The following is a 23,010-nucleotide window of genomic DNA, read 5'->3' as shown; positions in this document are numbered from 1 at the left end:
CGAGGCAGAGTTAGGTGGTTCTGAAAACTGCTAGCTTGGGGATACACGGACTAATAGATTAACAGTAGCCACTGCCTGAGGTAAAAGTGATTCTTGCACTACTTCTATTGAAATGCAATTGAGCAGCAGCCTGGAAAGCAAGGCAGTGGGAATTTCCAGGACTGTTGGGAGTCACAGTGGAACAAGTAAATACATGGGATGTGTTAGGTTAACTAAGAGTAAAAACAGGTGCATGTATACTTGCATGTACACCAATGCTAGGAGTATAGTTAATAAATTCGATGAGCTTGAAGTGCTAGTCAAGACATCAAAGGCAGATATTGTTGGGATATCAGAGACATGGTGTCACACAGACATGAGCAGTGCAGAACTGGAATTTGGGGAGTACAAAAGGATAGACAGGACAGGAAGGGAGGAGGGGTTATGCTGTTAGTTAAGAAACACACAAAATCTAAGGAAGTGCATCCAGTTGATGTGGGTGGACAATGCAATGTTGAGACTGGGAAAGGAAAAATGAGAGTAGATGTGTGTGTGTGTGTGTGTGTGTGTGTGTGTGTGTGTGTGTGTGTGTGTGTGTGTGTGTGTGTGTGTGTGTGTTATAGGCCTAATGAATCTCATGAGTATAATGAGCAATTGTGCAGAGAAATAGACTGGTCCAGTAAATTAGTGTCTTATAATAGGGGAAACCAGTGTCTTATAATAGGGGATTTTAATTTCACGGATTTTGACTGGAATTTGTGGGTTGATCACTCACACACACTAGTAAGGCTTTTATGGATTAATTGGATGATTGTTTTCTACAGCAGCACATTTGGGAGGCAACTAGAGGTAGTAATACTCTTGATCTGATATTCAATAGTGATTCTTCATGCATCAAGAATCTGCAGATAAAGGAACCACTGGGTGGCAGTGATCACAGTGTGCTGAAGTGAGATTTACTCAAAGCGGTACCTACCGTCAAGGGTAAAGGGAAGAGTTTTTGCTTTCATAAAGCTGACTACGGTAGTCTGAGACAGTATTTAAATTCTATACAGTGGGACCAACTGAGGATGCTACAAACAGCAAATTCAAAATGGGAAGCATTCAAAGAATTAATCTTGGAATCTCCTCAGCTTTTCATACCAACAAAGAAATATTGTTCAAGATTTAGGCCTAAATGGATGTCATATGAACTAATTAGATATGTGACAGGGAATAAAAATGCATGGGATACATATAAATTAATGTGATATAAATTAACATGTGATATAGATATAAGCTGGTCTGTAACCAAGTTACAAAGGAGGTTAGGCATGCGAAGGCAGATTTTGAGAAATCTTTGGCAAAGGATGCAAAGAAAAACAGCAAAGAGTTCTTTACTTATGCAAACTCTAGAAGGATGGGGATGATTTAGATTGGTCCACTTGATATCGATGGTTCAACTGTTGATGATCCTGCTCAGGTAGCTAACAAACTGAATTAATATTTTGCATCGACATTCACACATGAGGAGTTATTCAGGGAGGGGAATGTCAGAGGTGTATTCAACTCTAGCAGTAAGCTAGATAATCTTGTAATAACTGAGAGTAAAGTGGAGGAGAAATTGTTGAAGATAAACACAAGAAAGGCACCTGGGGTGGATTGAATCTATCCAGTTATATTTAAGGAGGTGGCAGAGGAAGTAAGCAAACCCTTAGCCATAATTATGAGAGCTTCCCTGGACTCAGGGGAGGTACCCATGGACTGGAGATGTGCAAATGTGACCCCAATCCACAAAGGAGGATCAAAGGGAGACACAGGTAATTACAAACCTGTTAGTTTAACTTCTGTTCCAGGGAAATTAATGGAGGCACTGGTTAAAGAAGCATTACAGGATCATCTAGACAAAACTTCAGTTATAGCTCGGACACAGCATGGGTTTATTAAGGGGAAGTCTTGTCTGACTAATTTGATTGGATACTATGAGGTAGTCACAAAGGAACTGGATGCAAAAAGAATAACTTTGATATCATATACAGTCCATTCCGGTTAATTGGGACACATCGGGACTAGTGCATTTTGGCCCGATCAAGCGGCTGCCCCAATTATCCGAAGTTTCTCGTAAATAGTTAAAAATACAATGTACTCCCCCCCCCCTTTACAATTGGTTCACTGTTCAATCAAATCACGTTACGATGGAGTCACCATTGTAAAGTACCGTTCACTATACGATGTATAATAAGCGCCAGTCATTGTGATCACGTTTGTGAATTGAATTTTAATTCTATTAAACAGCGATTCTAATTAGCAAAAATTGGAGCAATATTATCCAGAGGCTATAAAAGTAAAGATATATTAAGTACAAATTTACCCTTTATTACCTTACCAATTAAAAAATTAAATGATATGTGAAATTCAGAAGAATATACGATATAATCGGAAGAATTAATACGTACTGTAATATGTACATACTAACTAAACTAGTTGACATTTCTGTTCACTGTCATTTGTGGTTGGGGGTTACAATTTAAAACAGTAAAAAGATAAGCAATCAATAACAAAAAACACGGCACACATAAATTGCAAGTAACACAATACGCCCAAGTGGGAATGGAGTAACGAGTTACAAAGCTTTAAAAATAGGAATGAAGAGAAGATTCTGAAAATTATTTTTTTTATATGATTGAAGATTCCATGGAAGTGTAAACACGTTTTACCATAATAACCCACAGAATTCCAGCTGTCAGTATTATTGCAAATTCAATAAGATCGAGTTTACTATCAGTTTATGACAGATTTCACTAACACAAAAACCCAATAAACAGGTGACTGCTAATTGTTTTTATTGTTTTATGGTTGTGACCTCCAGAAATCCGACCGAACTACGTGGTACGGTCGGAGACAATCGTAGGGTAATCTCCAGTGCTGAGGTCTCCTGCCCCAGTTAAACGGCATTTTGTCCCAATTAAGCGAAGTAAACCCTGGCTATTTTCTCGATTGGTTTCTGTTTTTTAAGATTTGCCCCAAATAAACGGCTGCCCTGATTAACCTGTGGCCCAAATAACCGGAATCCACTGTATTTGGATCTTAGAAAAGCCTTTGATACTGTTGCACATGGAAGACTGCTGCAGTTGGAGGCAAATTGCTGCTATGGATAAAGGGATGGTTGAGTGGGAGAAGACAGAGTGTTGTAATCAATGGACACTGCTCTTCGTGGACTAATGTTATTAGTGGAGGCCCTCAGGGTTCTCTTGGGTCCATTGTTGTTTTCTGTATTTATAAATGATATTGATGATGGTATTTCAGGTTTAATGTTCAAGTTTGCAGACGATACGAAGGTTGGCAGGGTTGTTAATGACACTAATGAAAATACACTGCTGCAACAGGATCTAGAAAAGTTGAGCAGATGGACTGAGAGTTTGCAAATGAAGTTTAACATTGACAAATGTATAGTACTACATATGGGAAGCAGTAATCCGAGAGTAACATATCAACTATGTTGTACCACACTGACAGTGGTAGAGAATGAAAAGGATCTGGGGGTAATTGTGCAGGCAGATATGAAGTTTTCTGAGCAGCGCAGACCGTCTGCAAGAGTAGGTCACGGTGTCTTGTCAATGATATACAGGAATTTTTCTAGCAGGAATAAGGATGTGATTACCCCCCTTGTATAAGGCAATGGTTATGCCACACCTTGAGTACTGTATACAGGTCTGGAGGCCTCATTTTAAGAAGGATGTAGAGCTGTTGGAACGAGTACAGAGAAGGGCAACAAGATTGGTGAATGGAACAAAGGATTTTTCTTACAAAGAAACAAGGCTTAAGTTTTGCAAATTACAGTGCCGGAGACTAGGCACCTGCGAGGTGATCTGATTGAGGCGTATAAAGCCTTGAATGGTTTTAGCATGCTCAATGCTGATGGGACTCTTCCTCTTGCTCAGAATAATCGCCTGAGAGGTCATAAATTCAAATTGAGGAAAGACGGTTGGAGGATAGATGTGTGGAAATTTGCCTTTAGCCAACGGGTGGTTGATTGCTGGAACAAACTTCCATCTGTCGTTGTAGAAGTTGATAGCTTAAATAGATTCATCAAGGCAGAACTTGACAAACATTTGGAGGGAGTGGATGCGTGAAATAAGGTTTTTTTTTTTTTTTTTTTTTTGGCTGATGCTATATAAGCTTTCTTGCATCATGTGCCTTTGCTAATGCTAACTGAGGAACTAATTTTATGAAACTCCCATTGTAAAACTATAGAGTGTTATTAAGTGTCTGTAACGTTATGAATTTAGCAATTAACTGATAAGGAGATAAGTATATTTGCTATTCACTATAGTTAATCACAGATAAAGAAGAAAAAATCATTTAATTCTAAGAAAAGAAGCAGAGTAATGTAAGTTAAGTGAAATGTAACACACTGTGTTCATTACCATACTTCTAATGGAAGTGTATTAATGGATGTTTAGACATTACTTAATTAAGAAAGAGTTCAATAAATATCATATTTTCAGTGTATCTTTCTTTGGTCCCATGGAAAGTTTTAAGATTAATCATAGCTCCCTTCTCTCCAATCTGTTCATATAAATAAAAGTATATTTTGCATATTACTCTGAAGGAAAGGTCTGATCAAGGGCAAATTTTCAACCTATGATCTGTTGGTCTTTGCTAACATTTCAGGTCCAGTTACGATTTCACAGCCCTCATTTCCTTCCTACCTATACAAAAATTGGCATAAGTGAATGTATGTTTTCACATTAATTGACAAGAAAAATGCTGATTTCTACTGCATTTTCAACTTATATTCTGTTGACCCCTAGAATGGATCTAAGTTCAATTCTGATTTTGTTGCTTTCCCTCATTTTCTTTACAGAAATATTACTATAAATTTGGAACAGGAACTTTAATCTCTTTCAATTTTTACTTAAAATATCTTAAGTAAAAATCTCCTAAATATTTTAAAATATCTTAGGAATCTTTATAATAAATTTTTGTCAGAGGATTGAATTTTTTTTGTTATCAATCGTAAATTATTACTATTTGCTAACACACCTGAAATGGGATGCTCTGCATACATTAACTTACTTGTTTATGTTTAGTTTCAAAAATTTTTCTTCCACCTTTGTTCTCAGTTATCACAAAATCATTTAGCTCTATACCTATTAAAAAGTACCTATTCAGTTTTAGCAACCTAAGCAAGATCATCAATAGTTATACACCGTCAATCAGACCAATGTGATTTGTGATTGTTAATATAAGAAAGAAGTTTTTGCTGCTTTTCTTTGCATTCTTTGCCTGAGAATTCTTGTAATCTGCCTCAGCTTGCCGAACTTCCTTTGTAACTTGATACCAGACTACTTTATATCTACCATTGGCTTCTGTATCATGTGATAATTTACATGCATTCTATTCATTTTTCTTCTCTGCCACGAGTCTGATTAGTTCGTCTGACATCCATTTAGATCTAAGCCTTGAACTGTATTTCTTAGTTGGCATGAAAAGCCTAGTAGCTTCTATGATTACCTCTCTGAATGTTTCCCATGTAGAATTTGCTGTTGGTAACATTATCAGTTGGTCCTACAGTATAGAATTAAAAAACTCTGTGAGACCACTGTAGTCACCTTTACAAAAGCAAAAGCCCTTCCCTTGAACCTCGATGTTAGCTACGTCTTTAAGTGACGTGCAAGTTAGTAAAAATGCATCACTTTATTATGCAGCAAACTATTAAAGTAGCTAAGAATTGACATCATTTAAATATATCTCATATTGTGAATTCCTTCAAAATTAGTTGACATGATATTGCACTACCTCGAATAAGTAACGCTGCAACAATGGAGAAGACTGTTGTTACTTATTTTTGGCAGATACCACCACTCAGGCGGCACTGTTTCGAAGCTTATTATCTTCTCATCAGTGGATGGGCAGTTACCCTGGTGTTGCATTGATGACAATCCAGTTATGAAGTATAACTCCACAATATGAGAGATGCCTCATAGTGTTCAAGTAGATTAAACTTAAAAGCATTTTAGAGCCCTCAGCCAAGAATAGGTAACAGTAGTCTTCTCCATTGGTGAAGCATTACTTATTTGAGATAATGCAATATTATGGCAACTTGTTGTAGAGGTATTCACAATATGAGATATACTTAAATGATGCCAATTCTTAGCTACTTTAGTAGTTTGCTGTGTACTAAAATGATGCATTTACACTAACTTGTATGTCAATCAACCTGAGGCTTTAGCCCTAAAATGTTTTTAAGTTTAATCTATGTCATTAAGTAAATCCCACATCAATACACTGTGATCACTGCCACCTTGTGGTTCTTTTATCTGCAGATATTTAATGCATGAAGAATCACTGCTAATACTCATATCAAGAGTATTGCTTTTTCTTGTTACCTGTATAATTTTCTGTTATAGAAAACAGTCATCCAATAAATCCACAAAGGTCTTGCATGACCAATCCATAAGTTCCAGTCACTGTCCACATAGTTTAAATCTCCCATTATGAGACATTCCGATTGTTGTAATGTATCCACAATGGTAACAAAACACTTTTGAATTGATTATCTGATTAAGTTTTTTTCAAGAGTATGTATGTAGGTACATATATATGCAGAGCTGGACTTACACCTTTAGAGGCCTGAAGCATGTATCACTGGAGCCATTTGTCAGATTATTCATTAAATTTGAAAATAATTTACAATAAAAAAAATACACAGCCCTACTGATATCAGAAAAAATTAACCATTCTCTTTTTTTTTTAGTCCCATTAATTTTTGTACAGTAAAAATTAGATATGGAAATATTTCTGTAATATGTTTGATTTTGTTCTTGATATGCCATGTTTAAAATTTCTAACTTTCCAAATGTTTAGGCTTATTTATTAAAAAAAATTTCTATAAACCTTTCATTTATATTTATAGGCTACTTTTCAATGCCACCAGGATATTTTTCAGGTGGTTCTTCATTTATATATGACAATGAGGGATTTTGTTGTGTTTCTTTAAATTGGTTTTGTTCCATTTGATTTGCTTCATCTCCACTTTCATTCCTAAATTGTTTTTCTAATGTTTCTGATTATTGTACTTCAGCTTCCATTTCAGTGGCCATAAAAAAAAAAAAAAGGAAAAAGAAAACGGCATTCCTGTGGGTTTTCTGTTGTTCTTTTTCTTTGCTTAGCAGCTCCTGAATCATATCTTCTCTGCATTATTTGAAAAGAAATACAGTGCCTTTTATGAAATATAATATTACCAGTTTTATTATGAAATGCAAAAATTTAAAAATAGTAAACATATAATTATATAATAACAGAAGTTTGTTGTTGTTATATTTCACTTTAGAAAATGTTCATTCCCCTATAGCAATTGACACTACAAGACTCAAATGCCCAAAAGCTTCAGTTGTGGAAATTTCAAGAAACTACTTTCAAGTTTTGAAAGTTCTGTTCTGTTTTGAAAACAACTTGAAAGTAGTTTCAAGTTTTCTCAAACAGAAATTTTTATAAATCTTTCACTTATCAGGTGCTTGCACTGTTCTATTCCTTCCTTCATAGTACATGTACAAATTTGTATTTAGTAAGAATATTTGCAAATGCTGTAGGTTTGTGAAAGACTAAGTCAGTTTCTTATTATTCTGTACTGCATCAACTGGTTACTCATTTTTATTGAAGGCATTTTCCAAAGCTGTGGCAGAATGCTGAAAGATGCATAAACTGTATCATATTTATTTCCACGCTGAGGTAACTAAGATATGGCAAGTGCAGCCCCAGCCACAGGTGCCAATTCATCATAGATGTGAATGGAGTTAGCATAAGTGAATTTATAATTCTTTTTAAAATATGACAGTTATTATTTTAAAAATAAATTATGAAAGCCTCATTTTATATAAAACTACTAGTTTAGTGATAATTTTTTATAATTATAAATAAATTAATTAATATTAAAATTGATTCAAAATATTAATCTTAATGTATAAAATATACTCATTATTTGTAAGAATACAAGGTGCATTTCTGATTTTGGCCATAGCTGTTAAAATTTTTAGTTTGCTTCTGTTTCCATTCTCTTCCAACCTTCGCAACTAGTTTACCAATTAGAAACATTTCCATAATTAATTTATGTCAATTTAGTGTCAAATCAGCACAGTCATCATCATTATCAAAAAAAGTTCCGCCTGTTTTGATTATCAGTATTTTTCTATTTAGTATTTGAAACCTTTTGATTGCTGCTTTTCAAATATTTAAAAATTTACTCATTACAAATTCACATGGCCTTCCTGAGAAGCCATTACTTTCAAAGCTCTTTCAAGTTCCAGGTTAGTTTTCTGAAGTAGTAGTAGTAGTAGTAGTAGTAGTAGTGGCATGTGATGCAAGAAAGCAAGTGTATGAGCTTATGCAGCATCAGCCAAAAAAAAAAAAAAATTACAAAACAATTCTCTCTAAATGTTTGTCCAGTTCCTCCTTAAATTTATTTAACCTATCAACTTCTGCAATGACAGATGGAAGTTTGTTTCACAATTAACCACCCGCTGGCTAAAGGCAAATTTCCGCACATCCGTCTTTCCTTAATTTGAATTTATGCCCCCTCAGATTCGTAATCTGAACAAGTGGAAGAATCCCATCAGAATTCTGCATGCTCAACTCATTCAAGGCTTATACACCTCAATCAGATCACCTTGCAGGTGCCTAGTCTCCAGCCACTGCAATTTGCAGAACTTAAGCCTCTCTTGGTAAGAGGATCCCTTCATTCCCCTCACCAATCTTGTTGCCCTTCTCTATACATGCTCAATCAAATCTACATCCTTCATTTTTGTAAAATGAGGCCTCCAGACCTGTATGCAGTACTCAAGGCATGGCCTGACCATTGCCTTATACAGAGGGACAATCACCTCCTTTTTTCTGCTTGCAAAATTCCTATATATCATTGACAAAACCCCATGACCTGCCCTGGCAGCCTGTCTGCATTGCTCAGAAAATATCTGACTGCACAATTACTCCCAGGTCTTTAACATTTTCTACCACCTTAAGTGTAGTACCACACAGTTGGTACGTTTCTCTTAGGTTACTTCTACCCATATGCAGTATTTTGCATTTGTCAAGATTAAACTTCAGTTGCCACTTCTCAGCCCATCTGCCCAAATTTTCTAGATCCTGTTGCAGTAGCACACTGCCATTACTGTCATTAACAACCCTGCCAACCTTTGTATCATCTGCAAACTTCAACACTAAGCCTGATATATACCTTCATCAATATCATTGATAAATATACAGAACTACAGTGGACCCAACACCGAACCCTGTGGGACTCCACTAATAACATTAATCCATGAATTTGTTGTGACATAAGCACTGTGAAAGCAACAACAAACTGACTCAACAGTGCACTGTTCATCTATATCAACTGGATGCACTTCTTTTGATTTTATGTTTTTCTTAATTAACAGCATAACACCTCCTCCCTTCCTATCCTGTCTATGCTTTCTGTACACATTGTATTCCCTAAATTCCAATTCTGCATTCCTAATATCTGTGTAACACCATGTCTGATATCCCAACAATATCCGCCTTTGATGTCTTGACCAACACTTCAAATTCATCAAATTTATTTACTATACTTCTAGCATTGGTATAGATGCACCTATTCTTATTCTTAGTTACCCTAACATATCCCATATACCCACCTGTTTCACGATGTCTGCCATCAGTCTCTGAAACCCGCAGTACCCCTCGCTCCAGGCCACTACTTATTCTAATAGAAGTAGTGCAAGAATCACCTTCACCTCTGCCTACAGCTCCTTTTAACCTTTTACTCTGTGAATCCCCTCAAGCTAGCAGTTTTCTGACCCACCTAATACTGCCTTGATAGCATCAGCAAATATTCTTGCACCCTTTCTATTTGTGTATCCCATCCCTGTAGAAGCACTCTCTCTCCTGTTAACAAGCACAGACCAGGCTGAAAAAAATTCTATCCCTTGAGCCTTGCACACTCCTTCCAAGGCCAAATTGATTGACAAGGCTCTCATCATGTACTCCCTCCTATCGTGTGTGGGCAGAATTGCAGACACTTTCAAATTTAACCCTAACTCACAACTTTTTTGCAACATTGACCTGTACTTGTTAAGTAAATCTGCAGATCTCCTTCTCTTAATGTCATTAGTGCCAACGTGTACAACAATATCACCCTTTGTGCCCTTAAAAGTAGGCACCTCTGTAGCCAGGTGGGAAGGAGCAGCAGTGCGTAGCACACACTTCTTGATTAGACTGGGGTTCGAGCCCGTCACCACCAAATACGGAGGATGCGGAAAGGTCAGGGAATGACCACCGCATATCCCGGAGCGATATGACCTTAGTTGCTAATGCTCTTAAAAACCAAATAACAAAATATCAGCCCTTAAAAGATAATATATGCTTCACAACATCATCAACTTTTGCCCCTGGCAGACCGTGGTCCTATTCCATCTATTCGTTTTTCACATAATATATTCTCTGTCTCCCTGACAATAGAATCACCAACAATAACTAGTTCTTTTGGGACCAGCAAATTCTGCCTTGGAGATTGCTGCTGTGTTGCCTGATGCCCAGGAGTGAGCTCTGGCATGGAGTTGGGCAGCTGAGAGCTTGACGGGCCCCTCATATTAACTTCTTTGAGGGCATCTGCCCTACACTTCATGCTATCATAGATGCCCATTAGAACGCTGAGTTGTCGCCTAATTTCTAGACACTCTCTGCACCTGGCGCACACACACACACACACACAAAGACATCCTATTTGGCTAGATCATGTTCTGTTCCAGAGAGTTCGGCAAACATTTCACAAGTTGCACATTTTTTTAGGCTGTGATGCATTGGAGAATCTCCCCCCCCCAGTTCTCCCCCAAGTCACAGCACTCCTGCCACTTTGTGCCCATTGCTTTGCTGATCTTGTCTGGGGCATGACATTTTAAATTAAAAAGATCAATAAATTTAATTAATTAATTGTCAGTACTACACTATCTAGTAGAATCCTAAATGCAGTGATGCGTATTACGCTATATAATCTTATGGTAGAGCTACCTGGTTACCACAATTAAAAATTTGAATTCCCTACCACTCTATACAAAAACAATGTCTGCAAGATTCGAACAAAACAACAATTTTATGTATATTAAGTAGTAATCTACAAAAACTCTTATCTAAATTAAAAATAAAAATAACCAGCGTAACTAGAACTATAAGACTACATATAAAGTACAATATAAGTGACAGATTAGTCCCTTTGTTCTATAGTAAATCATTTCAAATTTTAATCGAAAATAGTTTCAAAGAAAGACCAGTATTGTAAAAGGCCCTTGATTTCTTGACATTACATTATTTTTAGTTTTTTGGATAGATAGATTACATTATGAAAGAATAGTTGATTAGGAAAATTGATAAATCAAATCATGAAATGGACATTTCACATGCAGTTCTAAGTTTGTGTATAAATGTTTTCATATATATAGTTTATCATAATTTTTTATTTGTTATTTTTAACATACTTATTGAAAAGATCAATAAACAAAGTTTTCTTATGATTTTTCTAAATTTATCATTCAACATTGGTTTGGCAGTCTTAGCATAAATGCCCCCTCCAAAACATTAACTTGAAACGTTACGTTTCTTTGCTTTTATCTTAAAGGTATAAACTATATTATTGAAAAGATCTATACTGTCGCAAAAACTTCTTTAAAATGAAGTTATAATCCTTATAATTTATAAACATAGAAAACACTCAAAGAATAACACTGTTCTTTGGGTTTTTGAATGGATTAGTGAAATGAGAAGGGTTTTTTTTTTTTTTTTTTTTTTTTTTGGCTGATGCTGTATAAGCTTGCTTTCTTGCATCATATGCCTCTGCTAACACTAATGCTCACTAGAAAACTACAAGTAAATATGACCAAGCCTTGGATTATAATTGGAAAAAGCACTATGAAAAAATAGGTTTGTGGCTGCTCACACTAACAACCAAAAGTTAATGAAACAATGTTTAATGACACAATAAACTAATAAATCTAGATATTTCTTATCCTGTGGAGGGTGTAGTACTGCAGGCAGCTCAGAGGTAGGAGGAAACAGAAATATGGAGTTGTTTTACTTATATTATGGAATTATGTCAGACAAATATGTAGGAATGAAATACCGTTTTTGTCAAGACATACAAATTGATATACTTATGAATGATGCTTAATAGGCACATTTAAAAAAAAAAAAAAAAATCACAAATCACAAATATGCAATGTTATGTTTCAAAGCTTCAAAGTGAATAAATGGGTAATAGTATCTATAGTAAAAATTTAAAAAAAAGAAAAAAGCTGTTTCACTTAAAAATTATCCTTAAAGCGATTTCTGCACTTAAATAATTGCTGCCAGGATGATTTATAAGTAAGTAGTTCCTGCAAAAAATTGCTTTCCTAACTGAAGTTATGAGTTGTTTGCCCATAAAATGTGTGAACCAATAATGTCGATTGACAGAGCGAATTCAGGCTGCTAGCTTATTAGAAACATACTGTACACTGATTAGACATGGATAAGAAGTGCTCCTTACTACAGCTCTGCCCTTTGCATTTCTTCTTGCCTTCTTAAAAAATTTTATACACAATTGCACATAGCTTCTGTAGTCTTAGCAGGTAAAGTATTAATTTTGTATAAAAACGTTCAGCCAAAAAGCATTTTCCCTTGAACCTGTAGGACACCAGACCATGCCTATTCTTGTCTTGGCATGGAGGTTAATCCTGCCCTGAAAAAATTATAAGTTTAAATTGTTGAGGATGAAACAATACAGGTGATATATATTAATAAATTTCCACAAAATAAGAATAATTGCCCTGATAATTCTTAATCCAGTCCAGAATTAATTTTTATAGTAGTAGTTTTCAAATTTCAGTAGTCTGAGGACCTCTTTTCATTTAAATAATTTCTTCACAGACCCATGTCTGTAATATTTCTTATTTGGGGAAGTGGAGGGGACAAGTACATCCATGAATAGGTATATTTATTAATACAGATTAATAATTTTTATTAGTTATTCAGTTACATTTAAATTACCATATAGTTTTCTTTCAATATTTAATTCTTATTTTCTTTGAAGAACAATGATGTCACTATAAATTGTTCTTATTACATTGTTGTGTTACTTGAAACTATTTTAATTTTTACTTAAATTTTTGAATAGTATTCTTAAATTTAAATATTTTAATTTAAATTCACATGAAATTAAAAGGTATTCAATAAGTAATTTTTTTAAATATAAAATGTTACTGACCTCTGTCAACAGCTCTGTAGCCCCTTAGCAGTCTGAGTGCCTAACCTCAAGAAGTGCTATTTTAGAGAATAAAGATAAAAACGTCCCTTTCCCAATCCCCAATTATTTCCACGAAATGTCTGTTTTCCATCTATAGTGTCTGTTATCTTTGTGGCAGAGTGAGATGTGCTAAATATTTTTTGCACACTCATATATGGAGAGAAAGATTTATTTAGCAGGCATATGGTAATTGAAATAAATATTTCTGTGAATTAATTAATTATTTGCAGCTATTAAAACAATTTTTCTTCTGGTAATAAGTATTCGAACGCCCGTTGTAAATGGAAATGGAAACTCCCACAAGAGGGTGCCCCCAGTAAGTGCAGGGCCCCCCAGGTAGTGTCTCATATATATATATATATATATATAGTATATCATAATTATAAATTATAAGTGTGGCTGTTCATGTGCATTTTTCATGTGTGGACCTAGGTGCCAGATTTTAAAATCTTCATGATTTTAGAGAAATATATCTAGTGGTTGGGCAGTTTAGGATAAGCAAATTTTAATGAATGTTAAACACTAACAACTGAACTCATTTACAGTTGTAAAATTTATAATGATTAAGAGGTTGGGCTTAGTGGTTCAAATTTGTTAAATGAAAAAAATTACAGTGAACAGAATCACAGAAAAATGGTATCATGTACTGTAAGTGAATTTTAAATACGTTCTAAGTATGTATCAATGAATATACTAAAAAATTCCTTTTGCATTGGAGAATTAAAAAAAAAAAAAAAAAACCTATCCTAAGCAATAATTATAATTGGGTATCTGCAGTTTTTATCAATTCACTTGATGCATGGATTTTAATGATGTGCTGTGGATAAATTCACTCATTTTCTTGCCCATTCTGACAAAGCTTGTCAAATTTCAGTTTTGCTGACATAACTATAGCACAAGAAAAAGCAAAAGGTGGTTCAAGCTTCACTAAAGTGAGTGGGAACTAATTGAGTGGTCTTTAGTCTCCTACTTGATGAGCTGTTTGACTAGTACATAATGGCAGTAAAAACCTTGGTTGTGTGAATTAAATCTATTATTTCTGCATATCAATAAGTTGCTGTTTATGGAGCAGATACATTTTGTTTCCAGTTGTACCCACACTGAGCATTTATTGCCTCTTTTTGTTCTCAGTTGTTCTAAAGTAAGTGTCAAGCTGATAACTGCTCCTGCAATCATGGTATAACTTGCTAACACAGCTATAATTTGCAACAGCAGTTTGTGCTAAGTTCAAAGTTCACTGAATAAGAGATGGCACCAAAAGAGAGAAATTGAATTTTATAATATAGAGAAATTATGAGATATTGCAGAACTAACATGTTCTTTTCATTTTAATAAGCCTGGTGTTGCAGTATTTTCGAACAAATGGTTTCACTAAAAGTTTAATTGGAAATTTTTTTAAAAGATGACCCACTGTTATGACAGCCTGTTTCAACTATTTCCTATTTGACTAACTATTTCCTCATTGGACAGCAGGTGATTTCTATTATCGACACTTAGACAAAACAGATAGCTTTAGCTATATTACGACTTTGAAAACTTTGATTTTGTATACTATAGCAACTTACATCAAACAGTTTATTTTTTTGACTGCTCTTTCTGTATATTGCCACTAGTTAGCACCTACTATCTGATTCAATGAGAGACTTAGTCCCAAAAAGAGGCCATTGTAAGCAATTCATCTTTTAAACAAATGGCTAGTTAACCTTTTTGACAAGGTCATCTGTTTGAAAGTAGTACAACTTGCGACAGTGAGTTTTTTCTGCTGAGAATTAAACCATTGCATTATCAATGCAATTTAAATCAAAATACCGCAAAAAACAGATGAAAGGAGAAAATAGTCCTGCAAACATGTTAATAAAGGAAAGAGAAAAAGAAACAGAGATGTCACCCTCTTTTGCATGGATTCTTAAAGACAAATGTGTTCATCGATATCAGTGCCAGATTCTTTTCTTAACATGCAAAGTATTAATTTTTTTTTGTAAAATGTGCAAGGTTTTAGTATTTACTATGTACATGGTTTTCAAGGCCATTTCAAGTAATCCTTCATATGTTTCAGATTTTCCAGTAAGTTATGTCATATTTCATCTGTATTTCTAAATAACTGATTTACTCATAACTAAATAACTTACTAAATAACTTTACTCAATTTATATAGATAGCACAAAATTACATTTTAAATTCAGAAGAGGATTTCATGCTTGTTAATCATCATTGTTTAATTTTGGCTTAAAAAGGCTGGAATTAGCCTTTTTAAGCTGAAATCCTATTAAAATCTTAAAATAGGCTGATTCCAGCCTGTTTAGTCAGATTTATGTTGTGCTCCTGTCTGATCCATATCCTGTTAGATTCATAAATTAGTGAAATTCATTAATTTGTCGATCTGATCTATTTTTTCATTAATTTGTCGATCTGATCTCCTATCAGATCCATAAATTAATGAAATTGAATAAAGTATTACATAATTAGATATAAAGGATAATATTACGTCAAAAAATAAATACTGTAACAAGTTTATTATTTTTTTTAAATTCTTTTATGATTTTTTAATTTTTTGTGATTTTTTTTCCCCACATTTTTTTAAAATTCTGATTTGATTTTTGAAATATTTTCACTCTGGTATTGGGAAAGACCAAGTCCAAATATGAACAAAATAATATTTAAATCATTTATGTGCAAAGTTTTAATACATTATAAATTTTAAACTGAAAAATGTTCAGGCAAGTATAGTCTATATCATAAAATTGCACACAAGGTTCCAGTTCCCCCATTTCTTTAAATTGTTTTTCTCCCCCTCCTTCTATGGCTTCCGATCTCGTATAATTTTCCAAGATGATTATTTCTTTGCTGTGAACTGTACACCATTCTTGTATTTAATGATATGAAACAGAAGGGTACAGAGAAATTGGTGTGTTTCTTGTTGAATTCACTATTTATTTTTATTTTGTATGAAGATAAAAGATCCTTCAAATATATTTTGCTAGCCTCATGAAATTATTTTGTATTCAGTATCTCACAGAACTTAAGTCAAATATGCCTATTGACAACCATTGTACTAAAGCATTATAGGTTTCATTAACCGTTCTTTCCATTGTTTCTCATTGTATTGTCCTCATTTTAATAGTTTACTAGCTGTTATTAGAATCCTTAGGATTCTAATAAAAGGTAGTAAACAGCTTGAATGTTAATGATATTAATAACCTTTCTGTTTTTGAAATATTTTGTAAATGTTTATTAGTAATAATTTATTTTTATTTATTTATTTTTTACAGACTTTAAAATATGCCTTGACATCTGATGTTAGAAGAGATTTTGTTGACATTGCTCTATCTTGTAAATCTGTGATATGCTGCAGGTATTCATATGTTAATTTCAAATAATGATAAATACAATGTATTACAGCAGTGTGCATCGTTCTAACAGATTGTGTGATATAGTTAATATAAAATCAGATTGGATAGAATATGCAAGTGCAATTATTTTCTGTTTTGCCTTTAAAAATAAGAGAGTTACAAAGAAAGTTTATTCATTTCTGGTTTTGGTACTGATACTCATTTTGTGTGGTCATTTCATGATTGAACAGAGAATTTTTCACACGCATAGGAACCCATAACATTGTAATGTTATTGTTAAGGCTGGTTCTTTTGTATAGGGATCAATGAAATGGTCAGATTTCAGTTGAGTTCCTGTGCCAAGCTGTATATCAATATATAAAGAAACCAAATTATACCAAATCCAATAAACCAACTAAATCCACAAAATGTTAAGAAGATATAAAAAATATTTTTGTACTTGTAATTGCAATGCCTTTCAGAAAATGGGCTGCAGAACATGTTTCAGAAGCTAGTGAACCGCTATAAAAGATGTATAGAATGTGAAGGATGCTATTTCAAAAAGGAGACCCGTAGCAACCTCCCAAGTGACTCAGACTCAGAGCAGTGATCTCAGTCCACGTATTTTTTAGAACAGCCCTCATATATATATATATTTATATACAAAGGGTACTAGGAAAGTTTTGCAATATGACGCAACAATGAATCACAGGAAGCTGCTTGTTGCTGCATGTTGAGACATGTTCATACGTGCATAGTAGCCGCCACGGCAAGTCAATGGGCTCAGTTATTCATTAGTAGTGAGAGTGTAAAGTGCTTGCGATGGCATCGTGGTCACAAAATGAGATAAGGACAGTTTTGCGGTATAATTTCGTGCGTGGTTTAACCATAGACCAGTGCTTAGAAGAAATGACTCTTGCACTAGATGGTGATTGTCCACATCGTACAACGATATTCAGGTGGTATAGAGAATTCCAAAGGGGAAATTTCACTCTGGAGGATTCTGAGAGGCCGGGAAGGCCACGGACGTCAGTTACGGAGGAAAACGTTACTCCTGTGAGGAAAATGCTTGACGAAAACAGGCGAGTGACCTACCAACAGATAGAGGATACTTTGGGCCTAAATGCACCAGCAATTCGTTCGATTCTGCAAGATCATTTGCACGTGAAGAAACTTTGTTCTCTCTGGGTGCCGCATCAACTGACTGAAGAGCAGATGACACGACGTGTGACTTGGTGCCGGGAGATGTTAAAAAAGTTTGATAAGGGACAATCTCGGTATGTGAACAACATCGTGACAGGTGACGAGACTTGGCTGTACTATTTCGATCTGCCGACCAAGGCTCAAAACAAAGTTTGGGTCTTTGATGATGACGACACACCCGTAATTGTCAGAAAATCCCGATATGTAAAGAAGAAAATGATAGCTGTATTTTTCAAATCGAGTGGAATTGTGGAACGTGTCGTTTTGGAAACGCAGAAGACAGTCACAGCTAAGTGATATACTGAACAATGCCTGCCTAAAGTCATTGGATCTATGAAGAACCTGCGGCCAAAGTCAAGAATGGACACCTGGTACCTCCATCACGATAATGCTCCAGGTCACCGCGCCAAAGCCTGCACCGAATATTTGACCACGACAGGACTGAAACTTCTCGAGCACCCTCCCTACAGTCCAGACCTTGCTCCCTGCGACTTTGCACTGTTCCCGCATGTGAAAATGAAGCTAAAAGGGAGGCGGTTTTCCAGTGATGAGGACCTTCTATGGGCTTGGGACAACGAGTGTGCTTTACTCCCTAGTGAAACTTGGCAGAACTGGATTAAAGATTGGTTTCGGAGGATGGAGAGGTGTATTGAATGTAGAGGAAATTACTTTGAAAAAATTAAATAAACAAAGCTGTATTGCAAAACTTTCCTAGTACCCTTTGTATATATATAAATATATATATTTATATATATATATATATATATATATAAATATATATAATTATTATAATTATATAATTAATTATTTATTTATTTATTTATTTATTTCATTATAATTTAACTTTATTTAATATAATTCAATGATAGTATATATTTATATAATAAATAATATATATATATATATTTTTTTTTTTTTTCTTAGGTCCCTGATGGCATTATTATTGGATTGATTTGCTTATTCTAATGGTTCTTTATATTACTCTTAATATTATATATTTATATATATATATACAGGGTGTCTCAAAAATATGGTACAATTAGGGGAGGTAGGTAACATCTAAAGAAATGTGAATCGCATAGGAACCCATAACCGGAAACGTCGTGGGAAAGTAGTAGTAGCAGAAGCAGAAATGACACAAGACAGTAATTAGTGGCAAACATTTATTTGACATAATATTAACAATGGAGTACAAGATGGATGCATTTCATGATGTTACAACAGATGCTCGAAGGTTCCACCATGAGACGCGATGCATGCGTGACACCGACGCAGCATGGATTGGTGGACACGGTCGAACACACCTGGAGTTTCTTTGACAGTAGCAGCAGCACAGACGAGTCTCACCACGAGATCCATTTCCGTCTCCACAGGCGATTCATACACGATAGATTTGAGGACTCCCACAGAAAGAAATCAAGGCTCGATAAATCAGGTGAGCGTGGGGACCAGGCAACGGGTCCACCACGGCCAATCCATCGACGCCCAAAACGCCTGTTCAAATGGTCACAAACACACCTTCCATAATGGCCAGGTGCCCCGTCATGTTGAAACCAAATGTTGCGTCTCACATTTGCTGGAACATTGTCAAGTAATCCTGGTAGAACTTGTTCAAGAAAGATCCGACATTTAGCGAAGTTCATGCGGGATGGTAACAGGTATGGGCCGACTAAGCAGTCACTGACCATACCTGCCCACACATTTATTGCAAAGCGATGTTGTGCCACATGGGGGCGCACACCGTGTGGGCCCTCTGCTAATCCATACACTAGGTGCATGTCTGCGAGCTCACAGTTCGTATATCAACGCATGCTCTTCGTGTGGCAACTACTGCTTGAATGAGTAAACCAGAAATTTTCCCCTCTCGCGAACTGATGAACAGTGCCGTGTACCGACTTACGGTGACATTTCCGGTTATGGGTTCCTATGCGATTCACATTCCTTTAGATGTTACCTACCTCCCCTAAACGTTTGTACCAATATTTTTGAGACACCCTGTATATATATATATATATATATATATATAAGAATAAGAAAATAAGATAAAAAAGTTCATGGATTAGGGTAACTGTTTATCAGACAAAACCCAATGCCATTAGGTTAGATCTAAAAGTAATAGGTGTGAAGAGAGAAATTGACAAGGGAAGAGAAATAGAAAAGGAATGAAGAAGTATAATTAGTTTAGAGATAAAAGTAATGGAAAGAAGAGAGAAATAGAAGAGGAATGTAGGAGTATAATAATAAAAATAATAAAAAAAATTATAATGGCTTATGCTGCACAACCAAAAAAAAAGAATAATAATTAATAATAAGAAAAAAAAAAAAGAAGAATAATAATTAATAAAAGAAGAGGAAATAGACAACCTATGCATTTCCCTCCTCTTGTAGGTTAATATCCAGCTGACCTTTGAATTTCCCCAAACTGCCAACTTCTACCACCCATGTTGGCAACTTATTCCAGTAATTTATAACTGGCTGGCTAAAATAAAACTTTCTGGGGGCAATCCAGTCTAAACATCTCTTTCCCCCTCCTGTGACTTGAATTTATAGCCCCTAGAGAATCAATTATAATGGTGAAAATTTCATCCTTGTTATATTTTGCTTATGCCTCTCAGTCTTAAACACCTCAAAGGTGCCTAGTTTCCAGGTTCTGCAACCCACATATTGAAATCTTTCCTCATATGGATGCCCTTTTGCCAATCTCACCAGGAGAGTTACCTGTCTTTGGACCCTTTCAAGAAGCTCAATGTCTTTACGTGCAGTCTCCATACTTCAACATAGTATTCTAAGTGTGGTCTAACAATAGCCTTATATAATGCGATTATGACATCCTAATCTCTACTAGCAAATGTTTGATAAATTGTCAATAGGACACCACGGGCCTTCTCTGCAATCTGTCTACAATGCTGGGAAAACTTAATATCTGACAGTATCATAACACTCTGAAGAAGCTCTGCTTAACGTTGAACATTAACTACTCTGCCAATCTTTACATCATCTGAAAATGTAGGCATCAGAAACAACAGTGGTCTGGTCCGAATACTGATCCTTGGGGAACACCACTTCTTTCATTAACCCAATCTGAGGAATAATTATTTATCACAATCCTCTGCTTCCTTTCCTGAAGCCATCCTGCTATCTATCTAAGGATTATCCCTGTGATCCCGACCTGCTCCAGCTTATAAAGTGCTGGCACCTCCATAGCCAGGTGGGAAGGAGCAGCAGTGCATAGCACCTTCTTGATTAGACCGGGGGTTCGAGCCCGTCACCACCAAATACGGAGGATGCAGAAAGGTCAAGGAATGACCACCGCATATCCCGGAGCAATATGGCCTTAGTTGCTAATGGGAGGGGGAGAAGACAGAGAGTGGTAATCAATGAACACTGCTCATCGTGGACTAATGTTATTAGTGGAGTCCCTCAGGGTTCAGTATTGGGTTGATTATTGTTTCTGTATTTATAAATGATATTGATGATGTTATATCAAGCTTAATGTCCAAGTTTGCAGACGATACAAAGGTTGGCATTGTTGTCAAGGACACTACTGACACTATGCTGCTGCAACAGGATCTGGAAAGGTTGAGCAGATGGGCTGAGAGGTGGAAAATGAAGTTTAACATTGACAAATGTAAAGTACTACACATGGGAAACAGCAACCCCAGAGCAACGTATCAACTCTGTGGTACTACACTGACAGTGGTAGAGAATGAAAGGGACTTGGGGGTGGTTGTGCAGGCAGATATGAAGTTCTCTGAGCAGTGCAGACGGGCTGCAAGAGTCGCTCATGGAGTATTGTCAATGATATACAGGAATTTTTCCAGCAGGGATAAGGAGGTGATTATTCCCTTGTATAAGGCAATGGTCAGGCCACACCTAGAGTACTGTATACAGGTCTGGAGGCCTCATTTCAAGAAGGATGTAGGGATGCTGGAACGAGTACAGAGAATGGCAACAAGATTGGTGAATGGAACAAAGGGGTGCTCTTACGAAGAAAGGCTTAAGTTTTGCAAATTACAGTGTCTGGAGACTAGGCACCAACGAGGTGATCTGATTGAGGTGTATAAAGCCTTGAATGGTTTGAGCATGCTCAATGCTGATGGGATTCTTTCTCTTGCTCAGAAAAATCACCTGAGAGGGCATAAATTCAAATTGAGGAAAAACAGATGTAGGAAGACGTGAAGAAATTTGCCTTTAGCCAGCGGGTGGTTGGTTGGTGGAACAGACTTCCATCCCTTGTCGTGGAAGTTGATAGCCTAAATAAGTTTAAGGCTCAACTGGACAGGTATTTCGAACGAACAGAGGTGTGAAGTGGAAGTGGTTATTTTTTATTTATTTATTTTTATTTTATTTATTTATTTTTATTTTTTTTTTTTTGGCTCATGCTGCATAAGCTTGCTTTCTTGCATCAAATGCCTCTACTAATGCTAATGCTAAAAAATGCTCCTAAAAACCAAGTAACAACAGCTTATAAAGTAACCGCTCGTGTGAGACTGAGTCAAATGCTTTGCTGAAATCCAAATAAACAATGTCAAAATTATTCCCTAGGTCCAGATCTTGAGTGACCCTGTATAGCTAATCAGATTAGTTAAACATGATTTTCCCTTTACAAAACCATGCTGAGTATCCTTCAGAATTCCATTTCTATCTAAATGATCCTGAATTCCATCCTTGATCATTGTCTCCATGATTTTCCCTATCACTGAAGTTAGATTGACCGGCCTGTAAGTTCCCACTTCACTCTTAGAACCACCTTTATGTATTGGTGACAGCAAAAGTGCTGTCACCAATACATATCCTACATTAGCACTTTTCCAGTCCAACGGGCGCCTATAACACTATCCCACATCCAATACAGAAGGGTCCAATCTGATTTGTCCTTCTCTTTGCATTTATATATGTGAAGAATTCCTGATCCTAACTCTTTGCTCTGTTTGCCAGCAATTTCTCATAATCTGCCTTAGCCAGCCTAACCTTTTTTGTGGCACTATTACAGATCACTTTGTAGCTGCTGTAGGCTTCAGTACTTTTTATTGCTCTGTAACTTTTCCATGCTGTCTTTTTTTGCTCAAGTAAGCTGGCAACTACATTATTCATCCAACTTGGAATTTTCCTCATGGAGTATTTTTTAAGTATATCAGCATTCAAGGCATCTCTAATTAATGTTTTAAAGGTATACCATAATTCAATTGTATTTGCTCTCTGTGTGAT

The 23,010-nt window shown here is 35.7% G+C and overlaps 1 protein-coding gene across 2 annotated transcripts in view; it reads left to right on the top strand.

Moving 5' to 3' along the window:
• ATP8A (ATPase phospholipid transporting 8A1) overlaps positions 1 to 23,010 on the top strand; it is a 1,160,338-nt gene that overhangs the window by 739,832 nt on the left and 397,496 nt on the right. For both annotated transcript variants that reach the window (XM_090368461.1, XM_090368462.1), the window contains one exon: positions 16,540 to 16,622. In XM_090368461.1, coding sequence (XP_090224587.1) covers positions 16,540 to 16,622 — 83 coding nt within the window. The remainder of the gene's footprint in view (positions 1 to 16,539; positions 16,623 to 23,010) is intronic.

This window comes from Mastigoproctus giganteus, chromosome 2 (assembly GCF_048544385.1).
Source record: "Mastigoproctus giganteus isolate SK-2022 chromosome 2, ASM4854438v1, whole genome shotgun sequence".
In the NCBI taxonomy this organism is placed as follows: domain Eukaryota; kingdom Metazoa; phylum Arthropoda; class Arachnida; order Uropygi; family Thelyphonidae; genus Mastigoproctus; species Mastigoproctus giganteus.
This window is presented reverse-complemented; position numbering and strand designations above follow the sequence as displayed.